This window comes from Mustela lutreola, chromosome 4 (genome assembly GCF_030435805.1).
Source record: "Mustela lutreola isolate mMusLut2 chromosome 4, mMusLut2.pri, whole genome shotgun sequence".
NCBI lineage: Eukaryota > Metazoa > Chordata > Mammalia > Carnivora > Mustelidae > Mustela > Mustela lutreola.
Genome location: NC_081293.1, coordinates 389,305 through 416,005, shown reverse-complemented (window position 1 = coordinate 416,005; position 26,701 = coordinate 389,305). Strand labels below are relative to the sequence as shown.

At 59.5% G+C, this 26,701-nt stretch overlaps 2 protein-coding genes across 4 annotated transcripts; one reads left to right on the top strand and one right to left on the bottom strand.

Annotated features, from left to right (window-relative positions):
* Positions 1-4: 4 nt before the first annotated feature.
* On the bottom strand, positions 5-18,651 carry TUBGCP2 (tubulin gamma complex component 2). 2 transcript variants are annotated; one of them, XM_059172736.1, is made up of 18 exons: positions 18,555-18,651; positions 16,071-16,253; positions 14,325-14,453; positions 13,374-13,547; positions 12,256-12,415; positions 9,949-10,156; positions 9,467-9,666; positions 8,880-9,069; positions 7,956-8,101; positions 6,288-6,468; positions 5,465-5,645; positions 4,438-4,610; positions 4,050-4,178; positions 3,656-3,776; positions 2,994-3,137; positions 2,377-2,505; positions 1,604-1,767; positions 5-405 (listed from the first exon to the last, which is right to left on the bottom strand). In XM_059172736.1, exons 2-18 carry the CDS (start codon positions 16,218-16,220, stop codon positions 270-272), a joined length of 2,715 nt encoding a protein of 904 aa, XP_059028719.1. In that variant the 5' UTR covers positions 16,221-16,253; positions 18,555-18,651; the 3' UTR covers positions 5-269. The 2 variants fall into 2 exon arrangements, with proteins under 2 accessions (XP_059028719.1, XP_059028720.1); XM_059172737.1 differs by lacking the exons at positions 16,071-16,253; positions 18,555-18,651 and adding an exon at positions 14,751-15,179.
* Positions 18,650-25,268, top strand: ZNF511 (zinc finger protein 511). 2 transcript variants are annotated; one of them, XM_059172746.1, is made up of 6 exons: positions 18,650-18,853; positions 19,069-19,142; positions 19,375-19,576; positions 19,788-19,885; positions 20,676-20,825; positions 21,631-25,268. In XM_059172746.1, the coding sequence occupies exons 1-6, from the start codon at positions 18,701-18,703 to the stop codon at positions 21,707-21,709; spliced, it is 756 nt and encodes a 251-aa protein (XP_059028729.1). In that variant the 5' UTR covers positions 18,650-18,700; the 3' UTR covers positions 21,710-25,268. The 2 variants fall into 2 exon arrangements, with proteins under 2 accessions (XP_059028729.1, XP_059028728.1); XM_059172745.1 differs by having other exon boundaries at positions 18,653-18,853; positions 19,788-19,912.
* Positions 25,269-26,701: the final 1,433 nt, after the last annotated feature.

Sequence of the window (26,701 nt, the reverse complement as noted above, 5' to 3'; positions counted from 1 at the left end):
CGTATGTTTTCACTTTGTCTTTATTTGAGAAGAAAAACATTTTAAAAAGCGGCCCCGCTCAACTGACACAGCTCACAGAGGGGCACAGCTGTGGAGACCCCCGCCCCCACCCAGGTCTGGGCAGCTGCTGCCAGCAGAACCCAGGACCATGGGACCCGAGGCCAGCACGGCAGGGACAACATTCAAACTTTATGTTTAAACAGAAACAGGTGATTTGGCGATATTCAAGTAAAAGCTTCCAAACTCATTTCTTCAGAGCACCGGAGGCCTCACTGTGCAGGGACAGCGACCCTGGGTGCTGATGCCGGGGGGCCCCGTGGGACGGGCACCTGGGGGGCTGCCTTCTGGCTTCTCTCTGCGGACAGACGCTCGAGACGCTCCGTGTAGAAACCATTGAAGTCCAGTCTGCGGGAGAGGGCGGGGCTGCCATGCCGGCTGGGTGCCCTGCAGAGCCGTGCCAGGCCACCCAACCCCCCCCCACAGGCAGAGGGTCGGCTCTGCACCAGGTGCGAGGGACACCCACCCACACAGCCTTCCGGGTTCAAGCAGTACTGACATCAGAACGTACACACACGCAACCCGAGAACCGCACAACAGAAACCCGTCAGAGGTGCAGGCAGAAGTACTTCCAGCAGAGTACTCATCCCAACCCCCCGGCCCTGGGTGTTGGGGCTGGCGTTGCCTGGCACAGGGGCCTGAGGGGGCCTCAGGCAGTGGGCACCTCCCAGGCCGTGTACTTAGGACATCAGACGACGCCTGACAACTTCCCAGGCAGACAACGCCCCCGGCCCCTAGGAATCAGAGCGGGGCATCTGCAGAGCGAGGCATCCAGGATACTGCCAGGCTCCACAGGCCATGGGAGCCTGCTGGCCCCAAAACCACAGACTGGCTGATCCGCTTGCTGGCCCCCTGCACCTGTCCCCACCGTTCCTACACGGTCTTCCCCGATGGGCCCCTCCCAGGGTCAACAGGAACGCTCTGTTACAGCTCCTGAGAGTGGCGACAAGACCCACCCAGTCCAAAGAGCCCAAACCTGCAGGCTGTAACAAGCACTGCCATGACCCCCACTGTGTGCCCCCAGTGACCTCCTGGCCTGGAAGGCACCGCAGGCCCCGTCCTCGCCCACCTCCGGGCCGCTCTTCTGAAAACGGGGTGATGCCGCTGCTGTGCACGGCCCAGGGCTGGGAGCTGGGGGGAGCCCGGCTAGCACCCTGGGTCCTGGCTCAGGGAGCCAAGTGTTGGGTGAGGCTGACCCAGTCCAGCACACAGACAGGGGCCGGTGCTGGGGCACTAATAGGGCAGCCCGGCGCACGCCGGTGCACACTCACGCCTGAACACAAACCGCCGTGCACGGACCTCTCGCTGCAGGCCACCGGCAGCCGCACAGGCCTCTGTGACCGCAGGCGACCCACAGCGGCACGGAGGCGAGGGGCAAAGCTGCGCCCAAGCAGACCCCCCCGAGGGGGCCTGAGGCAACGGTGGGGGAGCACAGGCAGCGTGGGGGGGAGGCTGGGACCCCCGGCCCGACGGGCACAGGACGGTCCGTGGCAGTGCGCAGACACAGGACGGTCCGTGTTGGTGCGCGGAGGCCGCCCGCACCCACCTGGAGATGACGCTGGCCATGCTGTGCTCACAGTCACTGGTGCTGTAGAGGCTCAGGCGGGCCAGAAGGTCAAGCAGGTGCGCTGAGAAGTTCTTGTCAAACTTGTTGATGGTGGCCTCGAAGCTGGAGGTCAGCTGGGGGGCGTCCACGTGCTCAGCCACGTACTGGAAGGCGCAGTCCGACACCATGAGCCCTAGTCCCACCCTGGCCCTATCTCCTCCAGCTTGGTTTCCCTCCCGCTCCTTCTTAAAAAAACAAAGAAAATAGGAGGGATTTGGGCAAGTTTTCAGGTGATAAAAGTTAACGGGGACATAAAACTTCCTGAGGCCGTGGGACAGAGACTCGCTCCGTTCGGGCAGCGGGTGCCCTGCCCTGCTCCCATCACATGGAAACAGCAAGTCCACGCCCCTCGTGGGTTCGTTGCGTGGCTCTGATTTTCCAGCGGCCGCAGCACTGTCTCCTGGCTCCCTCTCGGCACAAGGGCGTGGGCCGGGAGCACGGGGCTGGACCTCTCCGGAACTGCCGCTGGCCCTGCGGGGCCGCATCCCCAGCATCTGCTCAGGGGTGGCGGACATACCCGGCCCTTCTAGTGAAGGCTGGGCTCCAACTGTGCCGCCGGCAGGGCCCTGCTCTGGGGAACTGTGGCCTCGCCCTCACGCACAGCCGAGCTGAGGTTTGGACAAGTCTGGAGATCGAGACCTGATTGGGATGAGCCTATTTTAACCAAAAGGAACACAGAGTGCGGGCCAGCGGCGGAGCCGGACACTGCACACCTTCCTAGCGAGCTCCTTCCGGGCACGCTCCTCCGCCCGCTCGGCCTCCGTGGGCGGCCCCAGCATCGTGCCGTGCTCCAGCATCAGCCGGCCCAGCTCGCCGTCCAACTTCATGCTCTGCGTAAATCTCTTGGGGTCAGAAGAAATGCAGCAGTTAGTTTCAAGGAACCCGGCCCGAGTAAAGTATGTGCCGCCGCACAGCCGAGGCACCATCCGCAGACCTGGGGCAGCAGATGTGAACTCAGGGAGCCGTGGTGTGCCCACATGGCTTCCGAGGGAGCCCGCCGGGAGCTCGCCAACAGGCTTCTGAGGACGGCGAGCCCCAGACAGATCTGGTTTCCCAGGCTCCTGGCCCCAGAGGTTGGCTACCATGTCGCATGCTCTTGCTCGACCCCCGGGCTCTAGAGCCCTGGTGAGCCTCGCGTCACCCCCTCCGCCTCCCAACACTTACTTTCTGAGGCAGCTACTCGTAACTGAATCGAGTAACTGCAACTGCACAAGAAGACACCAGGTGCCCCACACAGGGCTGAGGACGGAGCCGCGGCAGCTGCTGGCCCCGGCCCCCGGCGGTGGGGGAGCGCTCGGGGACACAGGCCTGTGCGCGGCAGGTGGCACACCTGCATGCAGCTGGTGAACATGACGCAGACGGACATGAGTCTGGAGAAGACGCGGAGCAGCTCGGGGTTGGTCAGCATGCAGTCCTTCAGACAGCTGTCCAGGAAGCTCGTGTGGTGGCCCAGGACGTCGTCGATGTTGGACGCCTGTGCGGAGAGAGAGCACCTGCCTTCGCTCGCAGCATGACTTTGTGAGGAGACCAGCCCTCCACGGGCCAGGCTGAGGCTCTGCACGCTTCTGTGTCGTTTCCTTTCCTTACATGACCCAATGGCTTTGGGTGCTCAACATGCTGCCGAAAGCCCAGAGTTTGGGCTCTTAAGCACAGAAAGAAGGAAATGCTGCTGCTGTCCCTTTACGCTTCTGGGACGTGCCGACAGGCCCGGAGTGTGCAGGGGTGTGGTGGGGCACAGAAACCCTAACCCTAACCCAGCCCCCAGGTTTCCCGCCCCCCAACACTCGCAGCCGGGCTCATACACACGCAGGCCATGTTCCTAAGGAAACGCCTTCTGTGTGCGGAAGGTTTTGCTCTCTCGTGGCCAGCCTGGGGCAGGCACAGCGCTCACCCCCCAACGTCTGGCCCTCTGTCCCTCCAAGAACCGACTTGGTGCGACCTGGTCGGTGCAGTGCCTGTACAGTGTTAGGGACGTGTTAAGCTCAGACTCACAGATTTCAGGTTTTTCTCCAGGATGTGCCAGGTGGGCTCCATCACCTCAAACATCATGTAGTACTGAATGTTCTGGACGAAGTTGAGCATCCGCTGCCGCAAGGTGAAGGCGCCCGCAAACCTGCGTGAGCACAAGGGCGGTTCCTGCTGCAGCCGCCGCGTGCCCCCTGCTCCGTGGTTGGGGCCCCTCCTCCGAGCGCCCACACACAGGCACACATGGCACCTGCTGTCACCAGCCGGTGACCGACAGCAGAGGGACCGAGCCAGCGTCCACTGTGGGGGCCACGGCCCCGCACTGCAGTGTGAAACCTGTCCCGGATCAAAAAGCTATAGGCGGTGCCAAGCCGCCATTCGAAAGCTGTGGGCAGGGCGTCCGGGGAGCCGAGGGACGCACCACTTTGCGGAGTGCGGCGAGTACTGCTTGGCGGCCTTGTTGCTGATCCAGACGGTGCAGAGCTGCCGCTCCACGTGCTTGCAGTAGAACATGTGCCGGAAGAGCATCTGGTAGCGCGTCAGCGCTTTCCTGCAAAACGAGGGGCACAGGATGCTGAGCGTCGGCGGGCGCCGCTGGCCATGGACATCGTGATGCTTACGGCACACGGTGGCCGAGGCTCCGACACCACTGATGCCGTCCTGTACCCCAGGAGCCGGGCAGCCCACCCTGCGCAGGAGTGACCATGCACAGCCGCTCCCAGCGGGCTGCTGAGCGGACACAACCCTGCCGTCCCTGCAAGCCTGGAAGCGCGTCCACGGAAGCCAGCGCCCGAAGGACTCATGCTCACCTATTGATAATCAGCGACAGGGGCCACTTGACGACGTAGTCGAAGGAGAAGGCCTCTAGGCCGCTCAGCGTGAGCTCGGTGGGGTCAGCATGGACCATCGCCTTCTCCTGCTTGGTCTCGATGGCCAGAACCCGCAGCAGCTGAGTGATGAGGTCATGAGGCATCAGATCGATCTTAAGAAAGAAAGAAAAAAGCATCGCCACCCACCTGGGTTAAGCCTCTGCCTTAGGCTCAGGTCATGGTCTCAGGGTCCTGGGATCGAGCCCCACATCAGGCTCTCTCCTCAGAGGGGAGCCTGCTTCCCCCTCTCTGCCTGCCTCTGCCCACTTGTGATCTCTGTCAGACAAAAAAATAAAATCTTAAAAAAAAAAAAAAAAAAAGGTGCTGCGTCCTGACTGTGGCCCCAGCCCAGCTGCCGCATGAGCTGGAGAAGCAAGTCCAGGACTGGCGCAGCTTCCTCTGGTACAGACCTGCCTCTGGAAGGCCAGCTTACGAAACAAGTGTCTGCCAGGAAGGCCTCAGCTGCTTCCACCAAAGCCAAAAAGGAGAAGTGCAGAGGTTATTTGTAAGCTACCCACTGGTGTAAACGAGGAACTACACAGCACGTCGTGGCTGACTGAATGTGCTGGTTCAGCTGAAAACCCGCGGGGGTCTGCTGACCTCCCCAACCCCGACGGCAAACAGCCCACGGCTGCCTGGAGGGCTCGCAGATGCGGGTGACAAGCACGTGTCTCACGCGCTGTAGCACGGGGTGTGCCTCGCGATAACGCAAGCTACAAAAAGGAGGAAACGTTAGTGAAAAGGAAACGCGTTCACGTCACTGCACTACACCGACAAAGACGGCTGCACGCGAGCACGCCTGCTCGGTTCACCCCGTGCTGCCCAAGGGGGAGCTGCGGTAGCCCCGGCAGGAGTCAGGTCCCCCCGGGGTTTGATGTCGGCTGTCCTGCACAGGTGGCCGCTCCACCTCTCTGGACACAGGACCGCGGGTCTGAGGGTGCTGCCCCGGCCCCAGCCCCCGGCCCACCTTGAGATCATCCTTGAAGGGGTCCGTGTTGGCCGTGCTCATGCGCAGGGCCAGCTCCAGGAGCGCCTCCAGACGGGTGGGCGTGATGTCGTCCACCGGTTTCTTGAGCTCGTCCTCGGTGAGGTCCATGAAGTGCACAAAGAAGTCCCCCTGGTCCATCAGGAAGTAGCGCTTGATGGACCTGAAGAGCAGGTGGGGCCCGGAGGTCACGCAGAGCGGCCCAGACTCGGGAAAACCGACAGGCGGCCGACAAGGAAGAGCTGAGTGCAGACACACGGCTCCCACCACCACCCATGGTTTGGATGATGTGGTGGGCACGGGTGGGCTTGGGCCGCACAGCCCCGCAGCACTCCCCACGGAGAAGTACACAGACCGTACTAACTGGCCCAACCCTGCTCAGCTTCTTGGATCAGACAAGATCAGGTGCGTTCAGGGGGCTAAGGCCATAGACCAGAGAAGTACATCAGCAAGGGGAGACCGGCGGTCAGCTTCTAAAGAGCAGAAATGAACAGCTCTTAGGCATGGGTGAAGGACCTCTGTGTCCAACTACGGCAAGAAACACTGCCCAGGAGGGGCTAGTGGCCCTGCATGGGGGGCAAGGCTGTCAAGCTGGACCACCGCTGACAAGGTAACACTGGCAGACACGGCCCCCCTGAGCCTCTTGGGACGCAGGAACAAGGCAGCAGGGTCACAAATGTGCAAGGTTCTTAGGCTGAAGACAACCTGGCAGCATGCTCATGTTTCCAGTGACAGAATGGGGACGCTAAGTGTCTGGCCTCAGTCAGACGCTGGGAGGGCTCCACGAGCTGAGCGAGAAGCTGACCTCAGGTGCGCCACGAGCTCCTTCTCCTCCATCAGGAAGGCCAGCAGGACCTTGCTGGCGTAGTTAAAAGCCTTCTCAATCTGCTCAACATATGCTCGCTCCTTCAAAGTGTAGATGATCTCCTTGGCCACTGGGCAGGTGACATCGTGGCCACACTCTCTGACTACGTTCAGGTATTTTCCTGAAAAGACAAGGAGAAAACAGATAAAACATTTCACTATATACAGACACTAACCCACAGGCCTGAACCTCGGATACTGTGACCCCAATACTAGCTGGGGCCTGGAAACACGGTTCTAGAGCCCTTTACACAAGGCAGGGAAACACAGCTGATGTCCATGAAGGACAGAAGCGCTAAGTGCCGTAACGGGCCGGGCTTTCTCTCAGCCAGGCTTTTCTGACAAAGAGCACAGAAATAATTCCAAGAAGCTTTCGGAGAGTGAGATTCTTGGTCGTCTTTCAACAGCTTCCTTGACCGCCAAGTCCCTGGCTTAAGCCTGTCTAGTACCTCAGCCCTTCTGTGCTTCTAACTCCGGTTCCCAGCCCACGTGATGGCGACTGGAACACTGCTGGGCCACTGAGGCCCAAGTCCTTGACCACTTTTCCTGTGGTGGTGTATGAGTGACCCACAAGGACACGGACCCGCTGCTGGCACCGAGCTCCAACAACCCTTGCGACCTCGAGACCCAGGAGGCATTCCGAGCAGCTAAGTTTGTCTCCGTGAGGTGACTCCAGGCGGCCCCCGGACAGCTGGGGAAGGGGACTGCGTGCCGGGGACCCAACCCTGTGACCAGAGGCTGGAGGTCTGGTCCCGCCCCCTGGTGCCGGGGACAGGGAGCGGCCAGAGGAGGAGCAAGTCACCCACGGCCAAAGATTCCCTCACTCACGCCTGCGTCGCGGAACCTCCCTAAAGCCCTACATGGAGCGGCGAGGCGCATGTCCGGGGGGTGAACACATCCACACGCGGCGGTGCCCCCCGGTGCCAGGTGTGCAGGAGCTCCCGCACTCGGCACCAGACCCCGACCCACGGACCTCTTCACCCGGCCGCTCGCTCGCGTCCTTGCTAACAACGCGGTGATCTAGAAAACACGGTATTTCCCTGAGTTCCGTGAGCCACCCTAGCAAATCGTAACCCTGCACAGGGGCGTCACGGGAACCTCCAACGCGCAGCCACATCAGATGGCCGTGCAGGTGGCCTAGGGACCCGGCACTGTCGACGCGGGGGCCGCCTTGAGGGCCTGAGCTCTGAGGCCGAGGAGCGCACACCCACCGACCCTGGGTGGTCCGTGCCGGGACTGGGTGAATTCACGGGACACCCAGCGGGTGTCCACAGGCAGCAGGAGAGCTGGATGTCAGTGCTGTTTTAAAAGCCGCATGTCTGGGGCCGGCTGGGAACAGGAAAGACATTTTCCTGTCAATGGTAACAGAGTTCTAGAAACAAGGTAGTGGAGAAAAGTCATCTGTGAGACAACCTCCCAGGGCCAGAGAACAAAACAACGGCGCCCAGAGCCACAGGGGTTGGACAGGACAACGGCGAGGCACAGGAAGGCCCTGCGGAGGCTGTTCCAGCCCTGAGCACAGCAGGGCACCCGCCCTGCAGCCAGGGACATGATGACAGAGCCACAGGACAGAGGGCCAGGGTGCACCGGGCTGGGGCACGGGACTCACCTGTGCTGAGCACCTTGCCGGCCATCTTCTGCAGGAAGGAGGGAATCTGCCGCTGCACCACGGTGTACCTCTGGTCCCAGTACTTGTCGTTGTAGTCCTCCTGGATCTTCTCCTTCCGAAGCTCGTGCTCCTCCACCATGAACTCGCTGCCGAGCACAGGACGCTCTCAGGCGGCAAGCCGAGTGCGACAGCCCAGCAGGCTTGGGAGGTCCCACGCCCATGAGCGGGGTCACCCGCCGGTGCCCAGCTGCACACCGGCTCTGAGGAATTCAGGGCTCCTGGGCTGCAGGCTGACCTCTCTGTGGTTCCCGCTGCACTTCCCTCCCGTGCGAAACCAGGTGAGCCGCTCGCGACAGCAGGGGTGCGACCCCTTCATGGCTGTTTCAGACTTTACTGAGCGGGGCTCGTTTTAAAACACATTCCCTGGGATGCCTGGGTGGCTCAGTTGGTTAAGCAGCTGCCTTCGGCTCAGGTCATGATCCCAGCGTCCTGGGATTGAGTCCCACATGGGGCTCCTTGCTCGGTGGGGAGCCTGCTTCTCCCTCTGCCTCTGCCGGCCTGTGCTTGCTCTCTCTCCCTCTCTCTCTCTGACAAATAAATAAAATCTTAAAAAAAGACACAACAAAACATGTTCCCTGTCAGGCCCTCCCCTCAGACGGTTACTGGAACCAGCAGCAGAAAACCACTACTTCTAGCCCTGACTCTGAAAGTACTTGAGCAGTACTCAACGCGACAGAGTTGTCCACGAGCCGCCTGGCTCCGTGAATGTACTGAAACCCCCAGGCTGGGAAGGAGCCCTCACCAGCCGGGACAGAAGCCCACGGCAGGAGGCCAGGAGCGCCCCTCGGCGTGCTGAAGGCTCTCTGGGCTGCGTGGCTGCACGTGGCTGTCATACCCGACTCCCTCAGGTTCCGCGAGCCCTACCTGTACGGGTCATCGATTATCCCTCTATAGATCCACTTTTCCAGAATCTCAAAGTACGGCACACTGGCAGCCTTGGTGAGGTACAGGCACAGCTCCTGTGCCTGGCTGTCGCCCGTGTAGTTGAAGCTCCGGTCGTGGAGAAGGCTCAGGGTGGACCCCCCGACACACTCGCCTTTATCCACTGAGGTGGCTGCCAGGAGGGGAGGCAGCAGTCAGCTGAGAAGGGCTGCCCAGGGCTGCCCCAGCTAGGTGACAACAGACCAGGACCTCCTTCTAGGGACAGATGATCCTTCTGTGGGAGACACTCAAACCGTAAGCTCGATATCACTAATGAGCATTTATCAGGAAGAGCTTCCAGAGTTTTCCTGCCACAAACTAAAACAGGAAGCAATATAGGCTTTGGCCTCACACCCTGGTGTCCTTGGTGAAGAAATGGATGCCTCGAGCCTGGCCCGGGGGTTTCACCTTCACACGCCACGGCCCACTCCACCACAGAACGTGCCCACCCATGCCCGTCCGCTGCCTGCCCGCTGCCCCAAGTCCCTCCCAGGGCCGGCCGGTGCGGCCAGATGGGGGCAGGAACGTACCGAGGGAGGCCAGGATGTCGACGGTGCGCATGGCTGGCTGGATGTAGAACCAGAGCTTCTGGAGGGACAGGAGGCCCTGCCTCTGCAGCTGCTCCAGCTGCGTGACCAGGATCAGGTATTCCTTCACGAGGGTTCTCATGGCGGCCGCCAAGGCGTGGTTCACCTGTCCGTACTCGAAGGAAGACTTTTCTTCAATGAACCTAGGAGGAAAAAGAGCACCCGGGACCCATGAGCAGGGGAGGCTACGTTTTCCGATTAGGTCAGGTGTTCTGAGCCCCTCCCCTCTCGAGCACGTAGACACCAGCCCCGCACTCGTCCCCAGGGCCTTCGGAACTGTCCCAGGCACGAGACCAGTCACAACAAGACGAGGACGCTTTCTAGAAGAGGATTCAGATGACCCTCACGAACACAAAGTGTGCACCACGGGGTGAAGAGCGCCCAGGAAGGCCTGCGTCCAGCCTCAGGGCCCGTCGGGCGCCTACCTGGTCACTGTGGAGTAACTGGCAGCCACCGGGAGGACCCTGTTCACCAGCTCCCTGATGGACAAGTCGAGGTTGGGGTCCACGAGGAAGGTGCGGCTCTGCCTCCCGGTGAGGGGCTGGGCGGTGATGTACCTGCCGTCCACACCCACCAGCACATACAGCAGGTCCTCCACCACGGCCGACTCCTGGGAGGCCAGGGGCAGCGCGCCTGTGGACCGCAAACACCAGCTGGGCCACGGCCTCGCTTCCAGGGCCCCTCACTCCCCCTGGCCTTTCTCCGGACCTCACCTACTCCGGTACCTTCTGCTGATTTCCCTGTGATTCCCTCAAACACTCACGGCCACGAGAATCCGGCTGTTCACTGGGATCTGACTCATCCCAGGGAGGCACAATGGCCGGGATCCGGAGAGCACCAGGAGCACAGGACAGGTGGGGCCTGGGCAATCTGCCACTAGGCACATTGCACTAAGCAGATAAAACCCTCCGGACACAAGTAAAAGCTCAACATTTAAGAGGATAAAGTTAAGGATTTAAGAAGCATTTCTGACGTAAGCTGTTCTTACAACACTTGTTACAACTTAACAGGTCTGGGTTGCCATGGGATGAGACTGTCGTCAAAGACTTTAAAGCAGTGACAATTTCCAGCACGTGTGCGCTGTACGAGGCGGCTTCCTTACCACCATCTAACTGAGGACGGTCCTATGCCATCAACCAAGGCCGCTGGCCAAAGGCCTCCTGGCCCCAGCAGCTCCCTGCCCCTCTCGGTTCACAGCCCCAGGACAACACTCGCCGTCCTCCAGAGCACCTGCCGGGACAGACCGCCACGCATGGGGAGCCAGAGGAGGCAGGGACAGAAGGGTGTCTCTGCGCCCTCGCCTTGCAGCCCAGCCTTGCGCAGCTGGCCCAGTGGGTGGCCCCGTCAGCCCCACGGCATCCCAGAACCCAGGCCTGGTGGCTCTGGACGGCACTGCCCCACATGTCAGTTCACAAAAGTTCCGCTCCGCTGGCATCACACACCCACACACCCACACACCAGCCTGCTGACGGCAGGACACAGGCTCTGAGCCCAGCAGCCACCTGTCCGTGCGTGGCACAGGTCGCGTGAACTTCAAGCCCTGTCCTCTCTTCCCAACGCCGGCGGCTGTCAGGACAAGCTCACTCACGGCTCCGAATGAAGTAGTGAGGTACAGCTTCCTATTCCTCAAGCACGGGGGTGCTGTCTAGGAATCGCCACCAAGCCCCACCACCACTTGCTTGAAATCTGAGCATCGCCCCAGTTAGAGCCCCAGTGGATGCTCTCAGTGGGGGGTGAGGGGTACAGCACCAGGTCAGCTGGCCTTGGGGTAGGGCCCCTGGCCTTGGGGGCAGATGCCACCATGCCCCTCCAGCACCCTGCCCGCACATGAGAAAGGACCAGGTCACAGGCCGAGGAAAGGAACAGCCATGGGCGGCACAGTCAGCCTGGAGGCTGAGCTCTGAAGGGACAAGGGAGTGAGCCAGGATGAGGGACACTGCACGGTGAGGCGTGGCCAGGAGGCCCGTCCGCCAGCGCTAGGGGAGTCACCAGACAGGTCCTGTGGGACACAGGCCGGAGGCTCAAAGCCGTGAGCTCTGTGATGACTCAGCAGGGCTGGGTGCGAGGCCCCATGCCGCTGGCTACCTGGGCCAAGTGAGAGGGAGCCAGACACCCACTGCTCAGCCACACCAGCTGCACCGCATCGCGCAGGAGCGACATCCAGCAGACGGCCCCGCACCAGGCAGGGCAGATCCAGACCTTCCTTTACCACAGGGAGCTCTGGAGCGGTGCTGAGCCCCAAGCCAGTGAGAGCAGAAGGCCCGCGTCTGGGCAAGAGCAGCAGAGGGAGGTGGGGGACTGGGACCAGGTCGGCGCAGGCGGAAGCAAACACAGGTGCCGCCCCAGCTCCGGGCCCGGGGAACTGTGACACCAGTCACCACGTGAAAGTGGAGACATTAGCGGGAAGGTCGGGAGCCCCACTGCAGGCACACACGACAGAGAGATGCCCACGGGAGACCAAAGTTCAGGGAGACGTCCTGAGGGTAGAGATCTGGGATTGCCACGGAGGCAACAGACCAACGAGGTCACCCTGCAAAGGGAAATTAGTGAGGAAGACCCGAGAGCAAGCCCCAAGGAGGCACTTGGCAGGTAGGGCGGGGGAGCAGGAGAGCAAGGGGCACGCCGAGGCAGCGGGGACCTAAGAGCTGCCGCTACCAAGGACGAGAACTCCGGAAGGACAGCGTGCCGCGCTGCTCAAGGGAGCCTGGGTATTGGAAACGCACATCACGTACCTATAGGCACAGCCGCGTCTGTGCTTACGCCTGAGCCAGTCAGGAAATCCCCAACCAGTGTGGGTCTCTCGTATACCCACGGCGGAAAGACCGGGAGGCGCTGGCCCGAATTTTTTTTGTTCTGCTTATCTCGAAGCAGCTTTCTTGTAAGTTCCAGAGACTGGTGAGGATATTTTCAAAAAGAAAAAGAGACACACTTTCAGTACCAACACTTAGAACAGACATCGAGGGCATGGGAGAAGTCCATCCTCAGCACGTGAAGGTTCAGTGCAGGCGTGAAGAAACGAGCCCCTCCAGGCCCATCATGGTGCAAAGCGCGGGCTGTAAGACAGAGACCCCACCCCTCCTCAGGCTCTCAGTCTGCAAGACCCCCAGGGACACCAGGAGCACCCTTCCTGGGCACACCTACACATAGATTCGGTGGCTTTTTCGTGGTGACACAGAGTCTAGACTTGACCTGATGGGTGGAGACAAGGCCCCAGGCACAGCCAACTGGAGAAGGGGGTCCCCACCTCGGGGCCAGGGGGAGAGGCCAGCACCTGCAGCACATGCCCAGAGCAGTGGTCCTCCTGTGGGACGGGCCACCGGAGGCTGACCAGGGCAGTTCTAGGGACCCAGCTTTCAGAAGTTCCAGGTCCAGGGTGGCCAGAGAGAGGGTGGGTGCAAACTACTTGCTCATCTGTCATACAGGGTAGCAGAGTGAGGACACCTGGGGTGCTGACATAAGACACTCCTAACCTAGCCCTGGCCATCGTGCCTGTCGGAGCCACTGAACCGGACAAGCAGAGACCCTGCTCAGACCCTCATGGTCGTACAGCAAGGTGCTGGGGCAGGACATGAAATGGAGAGCAGGAGAGACAGAAAACGGCGTAGAGAAAATGATCTATGAAGTACAATCTTAGAAAAACAAACTGTCAAAAACTAACTGAAGGAAAGGAAGAATCACAATTAACAGAGGCTGAGAGCCACGCGAGGGTCCCCAGCAGGGTCCCCACAAGGGTCCTGCGAGGGTCCCCAGCAGGCAAGCCCGACAGCCTGGTGGGTCAGAACCTTCCTGCACTGTCGTCTAGTCCTGTGGTCCAGGACTGTCCCCCACAAGGGCAGCGGGGGCTCCGTACCTGCTGCGGCGTGGAGCCCGCGGCCACACTGCCAAGCTGCTTCCTCAGCTCCTCCAGCTCCTGTGCCGAGAGCCTGGAGGCTGCGGCCGGGGCGCAGAAGCCGGCGGCGCCGCCCGCAGCACTGGCAGCGAGCTCCGCGCGCTCCTTCGCGTTCTGCTGTAGATACTGCAGCGTCTGGAAACACACAAGACGGTGCGTCGCACGGGCCAGCCCCGGCTCCCTTCCTTCCCGACTCCACGCGGAGGGACGGCAGGACCCCCGTGAGCCCCGGAGCTGCAGTCCCGTCTCTCAGCACCTGCTGCTGCGAGGTGCCACAGCTCCAACGCAGGAGAAGAGAACCAAGGCCGCTTGACAGCCAGTTCCCAAACCCTAACCCTAACCCTAACCCAAGGGCATGGTCCTTTCACTACACTCTGCCAGTCTCCCAGGCCGCAGCGAGACCGCATCCCTTTGTCCATCCCCAGCGCGGACTGTCAAATGGGCCTAGCCACACCCTGCACCCCTGAACAGGCCCTAGGGCCTGCAGCGGGAGAGGGCCAATCCCCTGCCTGGACGCTTGGGGGTGCAGTGGCTCCGCCGGCCTTGACACTAAGTGCTTTTCTTAGTGTCAAGCAGCACACGCCCGCTGCACAACACACAAAAACACATCGGACATGATGAAAAATAAAGGTCCCCATCCTGGGAGGTAACAGCTGTACTACTTCTCAAGTTTATTGCCAGCGTGAGTCACTGTCCCTTCTGAAGCTCCACAGACACGTTCCTACGTCACGTCCAAGGGCACAAGGCAGGGAAAGAAGCTACACGTGGGCAGAAATGTGCCGTCAGAGGTGTTGTGTCGACGGAGCAAATCTCCTGAGTGTCCATCGGAGCAACCCCACCAGACGAGCTCCGTCAGAAACCCGTACAGTCGCTTTGCCCGACACTCCCCACGCGAGCCCACACGGCCGTTACCTCTTTGTCTTCCGTGAGTTTTGACAACAGGTACACCAGTGGGTCAAGGTTCCTTGTGTTTTTAGATTTCAATTCATCATACTTCTTTAGAAAATCTTCTGGAGTACGAGAAAATTCTGCTATTTTAACCTCAAAAGCATAAACACGAGAGATTCAGTGACAATAGCAAACAACTTTTAAAAATCTTCCTGAGGGGCGCCTGCGGGGCTTAGTGGGTTAAGCCACTGCCTTCAGCTCAGGTCGTGATCTCAGGGTCCTGGGATCGAGCCCTGGATCGGGCTCTCTGCTCATCGGGGAGCCTGCTTCCCTTCCTCTCTCTCTGCCTGCTTGTCAAATAAATACATAAAATCTTAAAAAAAAAAACTTCCAGAAAATTAAATACAGAAACTGAAACCGTGCAACTAGGTAGGCTAAATGATCCCATACCTCTGAAATAAGACTCAAACCCAACAAGCTGTCAGCCCCACAGTCCTCTGTAGCTCCCTCCTGCTTCCTCGGCCTGAGATCAGGAAACAGCCACGTGGATTTTTTTTTTTTATGCACTTGCTTCATATGTTCAGTGCTCTTCCCTCTGGAATTAGGCACGGGCTCTGGGTTATGTCTGCTCACTGATTTATGGTGTTCCCTTTGTAATAAATTATATTCACTTCTGTGTTCCCAAACACTGCCTGCTCAGTAAATTTTCCTAATGATCCTGGTGCCATTATTAACCTATTTAAATAACTGAAGCTTCATAGAGTGTTTCTAAAAATAAATTTAAAAATTCTCTTTACTGAAAATCCGTAATTTTCAATTATATATTATTTAAATAAAAATAGAAAAATCTGCTTTAAAGGGACTTCAATACAGTTAATACCAGGAGCTTCCTCTTCTTTTCAAGTTTTTAATTTTTTTTTTTTCTTTAAAGATTTTATTTATTTATTTGACAGAGAGAGAGATCACAAGTAGACGGAGAGGCAGGCAGAGAGAGAGAGAGAGAGAGGGAAGCAGGCTCCCTGCTGAGCAGAGAGCCCAATGCGGGACTCGATCCCAGGACCCTGAGATCATGACCTGAGCCGAAGGCAGCAGCTTAACCCACTGAGCCACCCAGGCGCCCATCAAGTTTTTAATTTTTTTTTTTTTTTTTTTAAAAGATTTTATTTATTTATTTGACAGAGAGAGATCACAAATAGGCAGAGAGGCAGGCAGAGAGAGAGAGAGGAGGAAGCAGGCTCCGAGCAGAGAGCCCGATGCGGGACTCGATCCCAGGACCCTGAGATCATGACCTGAGCCGAAGACAGCGGCTTAACCCACTGAGCCACCCAGGCACCCAAGTTTTTAATTTTTTAAAGTAATTTCTACACCCACTGTGGGACTCGTGACCCCGAGATCCAGCTGCTCCACAAACTGAGCCAGCCAGGCACCACCAGGAGCTTCCTTTCCGTCCAGAGGAAGAGGAGTCTCCTTCCTCAGGGACCTTGACCCTGGGTTCTGAGGTCAAGCTGACATCCCAGCACTCTCCCCGAGCCCCCAATTACTCATCTGTACAACAGAGTAGGTGACAAGAGCTTGTACGAGGAATCATTGAAGCACTGAGTTGAGCAGAGGACGAGGTCCAAGAAAAGCCTTCCACAAGGGCTGTCGGCCATCGACTCTAGTGGTGCTATGGCTGCTCCGTCAGGGAACCTGTGACCTCTGCGCACAAGCTCCCCCGGGACGGGGCCCAGCTTGCCCGGTGCCCAGCGCAGCACCAGGGACGGAACCCACCTTGGCACTGTGTGCAGACACAGTGGTTGTGACATAGGGTGTCCTGTTCTTCTGTAGCAGGTCGATATAGACCTCAGCCCCGTCCCCTCCATGGACACGCAGCAAGCTGAGCAGCTCATTGACGTCGTGGTGAATCCGAAATTCACTCATAGTTCTGGCTCTGAAACATCACAACACGTTCTCCTAAAAGTGAGAGGAAAGCTGTTTATAAAAACAAAACTGTGCTAACAGGTCTGGTGAGGACGAGGAGGCCCCAGTTCAACACCGAGCATCTAGCAGAGGAGAGTGGGCACGCACGCCACGTGTGCGAACTAACTAGCGAGCACTGATTTACAGCTCCACACCGAGAGTGTGAAGCTCTAGTCTGGTGGCACAGACACTGAGCACGGGCCAGAGCCAGGCCGTCTCCAAACATAAGAGCAGGAGAGTTAAGCACGAACACGCACGCTTACAACTCTGGTCATGGTAACCACAGCCACCGACAGGAGGCACAGCAGGGCACGGGGTGTGGAGTCCCAGCCAGTCTGAACCTGCTTTGGCCAGCTCTGAGCTGTGGGGTTGCAGGCAAAGAACTTGGCCTCTCTGGGCTTCTGACAAGGGGTGACTATTACTCCTACCCAGAGAGCTGCTGTGTGCCCTGGGCTTCAACACAATCACCCTTAGAAAGCACCAAAGAGCCCACACCCAGTAAGTTCCAGTGGCGTCAGTCACTGGAGAAGCAGGAACAAACGTGCTTTTATTATGAAGGGCTGACCACGTGGAAATGTCGTTACTGGAGAACGGCTGGTTTTACAAAAGGAACCCTGGATCCGAGTTTGGGAACTGACAGCATCCCAAACCACCAGGTACCTTAGTAATCACAGAGGACCTCCAACGAGGCAGTGCAACGTACAAGCAAGACAGCAAAGAGGACACACAACTTCCCCGAGGCCTCTCCGAATCTAAGGGCATCGGGTTTCATCCAAGCGCTACGAGGGGCGCTCAGCAATGGGGGTTGTCCCGCACTGGCTGGACTGAAGACCCTTCGTCACGCCAGATGGCAAGCACACCAGCTTCCCACCAAAAAGAAACACCTGTCCGGCAGGTACAAGCAGGGGGAGAGCCCTTCAGAACAATGACCACCCGAAGGAACTCTCTGCAGGAAACCTTGTGTTTGTGGTAAAAATACAAGCACAGACATGCCCTCGTCACCAAGATGGTAAGGAAGCCGGGTCTCCGTGGGGATGTGGACGGCTCTGGCACCATCTGCGGCTTCTGACAGCGGGCAGGAGCTCCCAGGAGGACGGCGGGAAGTGCGTAAGGGACACTTCTGGTTATCACAGCGACCAGAAGGGTGCTCTGGGTATGTAGTGGGCGGCAGGCCAGAGATCGGCACCATCCAGAGAAGCATCGCACCGCAAACGCCAACGGCGCCCACTGAGCACGGCTCAGGAGCACCTGGTCACCACGGCCCACTCTTTCTGCCGCTCCGAGCTCCTCTGCTGGGCGCCAAACAGGCGCGGGGGACGAGCGGCACGCCCTCCCCACTGTGACCTGCAGCGCGGAGCAGGAGGGCCGGCCGGGGGCAGAGAGAAGCGGCGGCGGGTCCCGGCGGAGGCGCAGAGCCAACTGCACAAGGGGCCTGGAAAGCGTTGTAGCATTTGTGAGAAAAAGTCAGGACTCTCAATGCCTTTCCTGAGATGAGCGTGCAGAGCTCTTCCCGGCCGCGAAGGGGCCCACGGGGCGCACAGGCACAAGCCTTTCGGTTCAGAACGAAGCGAGGTCACCGCCCCGCAGAATTCCGCTTCAGAGCGACGCGCTCACGCGCCGAGGACGCAGAACCCGTCTCCCGGCCCACCCGCAGCACGCGCGCCCCACTCCACGCGGGGCCATCCGGGTGGGCCGTGGGGTCGGCCTCGGAGCCGCCCGCCCGCCGCCCAGGGCCCCCAGCCCTCTAGGGGGGCGCGTCTCACGGCCGGACCGGCGTCTCCCCAGCCAGGCAGAGGCTCCAGGGGCCGCGTCCGCCTCACGTCCCCCGGGGACACCGCGCACGGCGCACAGCCCCGCTCGTCTCGGGCGCGGGCCGGACGCAGGACGCCGGGAAGGCAGGCGCACAGAGCGGGCCCGGCCGGCCGAGCGAGGGCCACTGGGCCGAGGGAGCGGAGCGGCTTCTTCCAACCAGAGGCGCCACGAGGGGGGCCCGGGTCCGGTGCGCGGCTCGGGAGCGAACGACCTACGGGCCGCCCCAGCCTTGCCCGCGGGAGGCCGACGCGCTGCGCCCAGGGAGGCTGGAGGGACCGCGCGGGCGTCCCCGGGCGGCGGTCGCCGGCGCGGGGCCGGGAAGGGAACCCCGAGGTCCCGCGTGCGGACGCTACGGGCCCGGACGGCGCCAGCGCGCGGGCTGCGGGTCTGACAGCGCGCGGTCCAGGGACGCGCACGGAACGACGGCCGCGCCCGCCCCGCCGCGCCCCAGGCTCAGGCGCCGCCGCCCCCGGCCGGACTCACCGCGGGTACCGCGCGTCCCGACCCGGCCCGCCGAAGCCCCGCAGCGCAGGCCCACAGCGGAAGTGGCCGCGCGTCACTTCCGGCCCCGCCCCGCCCGGCTCGCGGACGGTGGCCGACAGGCTGCGCGGCCGCCGGCGCGCAGAGCGATGCAGCTGCCACCCGCGCTGCGCTCCCGTCTGCTGGGGGCACCCGGGGCGGCTAAGCCGCTGCCTGTGGAGCGGGACCCCGCGGCCGGGGCCCCGCCCTTCCACTTCGCGGCGCGGCGGGTGCGCTTCCCGCGGGACCACGAGTTCTTCGAGGTATGTGAGCAAAGGAGAGAGAAGGCAGTTGTCGGCGGGGGCGGAGTCTGCGGTCGGGGAGGGGCGGGGCCAGCGGGCGGGGCGGGGCGGGACCAACGGGCGGGCGCGGAGCCTGCGGCCGGGGCGGAGCCGGAGGGGTGGGCCTGCGGGGCGGGACCCATAGGGGGCCCGGTGCCGCCGCGCCCGGCCCCGGCCACCACACGTGTGTCCAGCAGGACGGGGATGTGCAGCGACACCTCTACCTCCAGGACGTGCTCACGCAGGTGACAGAGTCGCCCGAGAGGCCCAGGTGAGCGGCTCTGGGCCCAGTACCGCCCCCGCCGCCCCAGACCCCGCTCGCCCCTCCCGGGTGCCCTGGTACCCCGCCCTCTGCCCTGTGGTCGGGCCTGGCCGCCTCCCAGCTGGGATCGGGGAAGAACCCTCAAAGCTTTGTCAGGCTCCGTGGAGGGCGGGTGTGGCCCGGCAGCCGGAGGCCCTGAGCCAGGCGCAGAGCGGCCGTCCAGCGGGGCTTCCTTCGCCAGGGTGCCCGAGTTCACCTGCCAGGCGGCGGGGTGCTGCCAGGTGTTCGACTCGCTGGAGAACTACGAGCACCACTACCACACCCTGCACAGAAACGTCTGCTCCTTCTGCGGACGGGCCTTCCCGTCCGTCCACCTGCTGGACGTCCACATCCTGGAGTGGCACGACTCGCTGTTCCAGATCCTGTCGGAGCGGCAGGACATGGTGGGGGCCGCGTCCGCGTCCGCTGGCCCGAGTGCCGGCAGCTGGGGCGGGGCGAGCGGGGCGGCTGCTGCCGGGCCGTCTGCCTCGGGACCAGGGCCCGGGGGTCCGGGGCGAGGCGAGGGGCCGCGGGGGGACGGCGAGGGGCCGGGGCGAGGCGAGGGGCCGCGGGGGGACGGCGAGGGCAGGGCGGGGTGACGGCGTCTGTTTTCAGTACCAGTGCCTGGTGGAGGGCTGCGCGGAGAGGTTCCGGAGCGGCGGAGACCGGAAGGAGCACCTGGTGCGGCTGCACCTGTACCCGGCGGACTTCCGGTTCGACAGGCCGAAGAGGAGCGGAGGGTGCGCGGGGCGGGCGGGGGCGCGCTGCCCTGGGGGTCCAGAGGGCTTCCGCGCGGGGAAGGTTCTGCTGCCCTGCCGGGAGGGACTGGGGTCTCCGCGGCGCCGCCCGTGGTCTCCCGCTCCGGCCGTACCCGCCCTCCCCCTCCCGGCAGCGCCCCAGGCCGCGAGGCCCCGCACACCCCGACTTTCTTGGTCTGGTGCTGACTTGACCGCAGAGCTCTCTGGCCCCCGCGCCGGCGCACGCGGGGATCGGGGCCGCGTTGCTCCGCTGCCTCCTTCCCGAGCCGCCGGGACGGGGCCGCTTGAGGTCTGCCCCGACCAGTGTGTCTCGGCAGGACTTGGCTCCGTAAAGTAAGGGGATTGCGGGAGGGCGGGCGCCAAGGAGGAGCCTCGGGCGTGCGGTTGCTCCCCTTTGGGAGGGACCGCGTCCGGAGAGCCGCGCAGCGCTGCGTCCGGGAGGGTCAGGGAGGAGCGCTCCGAGCCCAGGAGTTGAGGTCAGTGGCTTCCTCCCGCGAGGGCGTGAGAGGCCCGTCCCGGAGCGCAGGCGCCGCGGGGCCCGGAGCTCCTGTCCGGAGAGGAAGGGCAGCCCCCGAGCTCGTGGACGTGGCGGCGGGTGTCGCGCCTCGTCGGTCCCGCGGTGGAGTCGCGCCGCACCAGGGTAGCTGGAAACTGTGTCTGCGGGAAAAGGAGCACTTTGGTGGCGAGGGTCCCGTGAGGGAAGACGAGGCCACAGGGGCCGCCCCTCACGTCGCCGTCTCCACAGCCCAGCCACGCCCGGGGCCGCCGTCCAGGACTCAGCCGAAGCTCTGGGGGAGGGCGAGGAGCAGTCCGGAGGGGACGCCATGGAAGTCTGCCCCGAGCGCGCAGCCCCCCGCCCCGAACCTGTGGGCCAGCGGCGGACGTCCAGCCACAGGTCAGCGCCTGGCGTCCCTCCGCAGCAAGCTCCGCGCCTGTGTTTTATGACCTTGGTGCTGGGCCTGGGCAGTGTCGCACTGGGGAGCGGACGCTGGGCGGGCGCTGCCTTCCGCAGCAGCTGCGAGCCTGGTGATGTGCTTCCTTGAACGTCCCGCTTCTCGTGCTCGCTCGGGGTCAGGTCAGGAAGGCAGGGTGCCGCCTCTGCTTCCTATGGTGGCCTGCCCTGGGACAGAACGAACACCGGCGTAGTTGCTTAAGTTACAATCTACACGTCTGTCTTCCTCATAGTAATTGTGCTCTTATGGGCTTAAACTTGATTCCAAGTCTCATTTTGGGGAAAACGTTAGAAGGAAAGAGCCAACAAACACAAACAGGCGGGAAGATGGGCTCGGGTCCCTCTGCCGCCCTCCCGCAGCCACCCCAACTTGGGCCTGCAGGTGGGTCCCGGAGGCCCCTGGCGGTCAGATTTCTTCCAGATGATGGATCGCGAGAAGCCTGGGTCTGAAAACTTGGCAGCAGGGGCCCTCTTGGCTAGGTGTCCCAGGCAGGCATCCTGCTGGCTGGGAGGGTGTCCCTCAGGAAGCAGGTCCATGGCAGCTGGCCAGCCACAGGAAGGAGCTGCCCCAGGCCAGGGTACAGGGCATCCAGGGAAAGGAGAGCCCACGTGCTGAGTGTCCCACAAGGGAAAGAGGGGGAGCCCCCAGAACAGAAAGAGCTTGTCCTCATGACGCTGCTTCTACGAGTGGGGTGTTTTGTTGGCAAAAACTGCGATGTTTAGTACAAAGACTTCTTTTCCTTTTCAGAATACCTTCTACCATCTGTTTTGGTCAAGGTGCGTCACGAGGATTTAAAAGCACCAAGAAAAGAAAGGAACACCAGTGACAATATGGACAGAGAGCCACAGGCCTCCCAGCAGACCCCGGGGCACAGTTGCCTTTGGCAGGATGCAGTGTCCGTGGTGCGGCTTCTCTTGCCTTCTGGTGCAGCCACCCTAGAACTTGGGCCTTTGCCACCCTTGATGCCAGTCCCTTGATGGACCATCGTGTGACCGCAGAAGCACAGACAGGCCCACCGTTTCCAGAAGTGGCCCCAACACGTGGTCTGGGGAATGAAATGGGGGCCACCATCCTGCTTCCCTCTGCAGGGCTGGGACACTGAGCTTTGTAAACTCGTAAACCCTTGCCTCTGACAGTCTCCGGTCATCACCTGTGTATTGTTGGGCTGGGGACAGGAGAGAGCTGCCCGAGGCTGATCTGTTCTCCGTGCTCCATCTCAGGAAGATTTACGAAGTGGCAGACCCCCCGGGGGTGAGGGCAGCACGTGGCACTGAGTTGCTGATGGTCGTGGCTTGGCGAGAGGCTCCTGGGTCACCCATCCACCACATCCGTGATGGGACCTGATGGGTCTGGTGAGAACCAGGGACGGCTTGTGTGCCTCAGCAGGGGCGCCTGGTGCCGCAGAGGGCAGTGCGGCCGGGGTGGTTTCTCCAAGGAAAGACTGTGATGGTGCAGAGGAGGGAGGGGGCTTTGGCTGGAGCTCCAGTGCCTGGCCAGTCGGGCCCGGCAGCAATGGGGCGGAGTTGTTGAACGCTCTCACAGATGAGCTAAGGTCGCCATCGGGAAAGTGGCTCTGGAAGCACCCAAACAGAAGCAGCGGCATCCGTCGGGGCTCTCAGGGCCTGGCCGAGCGGGGGCCCAACAGCGGGGTCTCTCCACGGCCCCGTCCCCATCATGCGTGCACCTGGGGCACGCCTGGGCTGGCGGCTGGCTGGCTCCGGGTCAGCCAGCAGCAGGAGGGTGGGGCTCCTTCCTGTCGCACCTCCAGCCTGTCCTTTCCAGGCTCTGGGCTCGGTCAGAGGCAGCTGGTGGCCATCTGTGGCTCTCCTGGCCTGGAGGCTGCTGCCCCAGCTTCTGCTGAGCCACACCCGTCGCTCTCCGGAGTCTGGGGCAAAGGGACTGTCAGGGCTGGCGTGTCACACCAGATGTTTCACTCAGTAAAAGCTCTAACTTAAGGGAAAAGTCCAAAACCTAAAGCACAGGTCCTGGAACATCAGCAAGAGACCTAGTGTACACTTTGTGGGTTGGGGGGTGGCGGTGTCCAGCCGTGGCTAGGGGCGATGTGGCAGGGCTGCCCCAGAGTCCCTTCTTTGGCTCTTGAAAAGCACAACATGGAGAAAAATGCAAACACACAAAACTCCCATTCTGTCTCCATCCACCTCCCCTCCGAGACCTTTCCTTCCCCAGCTCCGTGCATGTGGTCGTCTCTGGCCTTTCCACCGCGGCTCGTTCTGGGGAAGGTCGTTGTCCACGGCGTCGGCCCCTGTGAGGCTGTTGTGTAGTCTTGGGACTGGCCTGGGTTCCTTGCTTCAGCCCCACCCAGAAAGCTACGCCTTCAGTCTGTCCTGGCTTTTCTGAGAGGTGGGGTACGTCCGACTTCACTGTGGAGCGTTTCTGCTGCCAAACCTGGGCGTGGTTTCCAGGTCCAGTGTGAAGGGAAAACTCGATGGGACCCGTTGATGACGAGCTCGTTTGCAGGGTGCGTGGCAGCCAGACGTCAGGACAGGCTGTCAGCAAGTATTTGGAGATGCTGAGCCTACATTTGTCTATTTTTGGTGGGAAACGGGATTATTATGCTTAGTTTACATGAAACAGTCAACACTTCGTTATTTGGGAGCCTGGAGCCCATTGGGGTGACCCCATTTGTCCCTAATCAGTGTGTGCGGTGCTCAGGCCTGCCGGGAGCAGAGCACTGGGCCTTGCTCCTGTCCTGGGGCACCATGTCCTCAGCCTTTGCCGAGTTCCTCAAAATCATACTAAGAACCTCATGAGTCAGCTCAGTGCCCCTTGGCTCACCTTTTCTCCTCTTTTTGTGCCTTACTTTAGATGGAGTAGGTTTCTATTCTCATTCTGACATTTGGGAGGTTAGGCACTCGTTTTATCAGAAATGTTAATATGTGAGTACTTGGGATCTAAGGTTAATCAGTGTTGTTTCCCTTCCCCCAAACAGTACAGGGAGTGTGGAGTTCACCTCCCCGTCTGGTGTGGCGTAGGTGATGAGAGGTGCACACTGGCGTCCGGGTCCTCTCTTGTGTCCCCACAGGAGTGTCCTGCCGTGGCCCCGTCGTTCGCACCTGCTTCTGCGGGTGTTTCCTCTTGCCTCAGACCCCTGTTTGGTTGTCCTTTGCCTAATGAATCTCTTTAGAATTTCCTTTAGTGAAGGTCACAGTCATAAGTTCTCAATTCTCTTTGCCGGGGAAAGTTCTGTTCTTGTTCTCAAAAGATGGTTTGGTCAGGAATACAGCACTCGGTTGGCAGGTTTTGCCCTAAGCAAGTGGGGTGTGGGTCGCGTTGGTCTCATCACTGCTGCCGAGGGTTCCGCAGCCAGTTTTGTCCCCATTCCTCAGAGGGGCTCAGCCTGGTCTCTGTCTTTGCTCTTCCGCGGCTCCCTAGACGGTGAAGGGACTGCATCCGTGTGCTGCTGGCTCCTCCCTCCATTGTGCGAGCCTGGGGTCCTATTGCCTCACAGGCTGCCTCTCCCACATTCTCTGTTTCTTATCCTTCTCCAACTCCAGCCACGCATGTGTCAGACCTCCCCCGCAGTCATCAGTGCTTGTCACCAGCCCTTCCGTATTTTCCATTCCCCTGTGGTCTTTGCTTCGTTCTGGACGATTTCTTCAGACCTACTTTCCAGTACACAATTTTTCTTACCAGTTACATCAGATTTGCTGTTAAACTCTTTCAGATTTTATTTTCAACAATTATCATCTTCGATTTTGTTAGTTCTTTTTTGTTTTTCTAATTTCTTGTATTTTCATAGCTTTTTGTCCATCACATTTTTTTCTTTCTTTTTTTTAAAGATTTTAATTATTTGACAGAGACACAGCGAGAGAGGGAATACAAGCAGGGAGAGGGAGAGGGAGAAGCAGTCTCCCCACTGACCAGGGGGCCTGATGTGGGGCTTGATCCCAGGACCCTGAAACCATGACTTGAGTCAAAGGCAGAGGCTTTAACCCACTGAGCCACACAGGCACCCTTAAAAGGCATTTTATTCAGTAAAATTTTTAATGACTAAAGACTGAAACCAGCTCAAATAGCATTGAGAACTGAGTTTTTTTTGGCATTGTAAAATGAAGTTACAGATTTAAGATCAATGAACTTAATAGATGCCTTGTAGTCCTAAATTTGAATTAGAAGCATTGCAATATGCTCATTACATATACTTAACATGTTCCAATATGGGTATATTGTTAAATCAGTGTTATTACTGAAAAGACTGGATGCATTTGTAGGAGTCAAGGAAGTTATTAAAGGATGCTAAGGTCAGACTCAGGGGCCAGCTCAGCTAGGGGCCCCTGTCCAGAGACACAGCGACTTGCTCATCAGTGAGAATCACAATTGCAGTTGAATGAAACAGATCAAATATATTTAAGCCTTTGAGCTCATAGTGGTTCTTTTTTTTTTTAAGATTTATTTATTTTTGGGAGGGAGGGGCAGAAGCGGAGGAAGAGAGAGTCTTAAATAGATACCGTGCTGAGTGCAGAACCCAACATGGGGCTCAGTCCTATGACCCTGAGATCACGACCCGAGCCGAAATCAAGAGTCAGATGCTTAGCTGACTGTGCCACCCAGGTGCCCCTCAGAGTGATTCTTTAAAAACAAAAAATGTCAAGCCCCAGGACATTCTCAAAGCAGTGAAATAGTGGTGAAGACTGGTGGGAGCAGAGTCCAGATGAAGGTTGGATCAGAGGCCAGTTCATAGGAGAGAACCCAGAAATAAGGAAATTGGGAGGAACCTCCTGGGGTCAAATAAATATGAAACACTGACCTCTGAAACCCAGGAAGTCAGAACTTGATTGGCTTAGTCTATAGAGGAATTTGTGCTCAGGGCATTGTTGACAACAGTAGAGCAATCAGCTGGCAAGCAGTGGTCAGGGAAAGAGGAGGGGAGTCCCAGGAAAGCACTATTCTCCGAGGGATCTGAGGGTTACCCAAAGCTGCACAGTCCTGGGGACACATCAGAGGCTCAGCATGTTGGGGGTGTGGAGGTGGAAAGGAATAGTCTTCACTCAAATAATCCAGCCACACACTAAACAGATAAGCAAGTAAATAATAATAGGCCCCAGAGAAGGGGGACCGGTACCCAGAGTTCTTGTGATATGTTACCTATAATGTGCAATTTCCAACAAAAAAATACGAGGCATGCAAAGAAAGGAATGTACAACCCTTGTATCTGAGAAAGCAAGGAACAGAAACTGGGCAGGACAGGGTGTCAGATTTATCAGAAAAGCCTTCAAAGTAGCCATCATAAACATTTCACGGAACTAAAGGAAACTATGGTAAAATGATTAAGGAAGGGGTGAGTACAATGTCTTATCAAATGAAGACTACCAACAATGAGATAGAAATTATTTTAAAAAGAACTAAGGGAAAATTCTGGAGTTGAAAAATACAATACCTGAAATTTTTAAAAAACCCACTGGAGGGGCTGCACAGTAGAGCTGAGCTAACAGGAGAGAGAATAAGTGAACATGAAGATAGCTTAGTTGCGATTGTGTATGCTGAAGAACAGAAAGGAAAAAAACGAAAAAACACGAAGGGCACCTCAGGGAGAACCGCGGCACCATTAAGAACACCAGCACACCAGTGATGGGACACTAGAGGAAGAGAGAAAGGAGCAAAAACTGAAGAAATTATGGCTAAAGACTTCCTAAACTCAGAAAAACAAGTTACCTAACATCTAGGACTCTCCGTGAGTACCAAGGAGGACAAACATAGGGAGCAGCTGCACACATCATAGTAAAAATGCTGAAAGTCAAAGACAAGGAAGAATCTTGAAAACAAGATCAGAGCTCCTGGGTGACTTCTGATCTCGGCG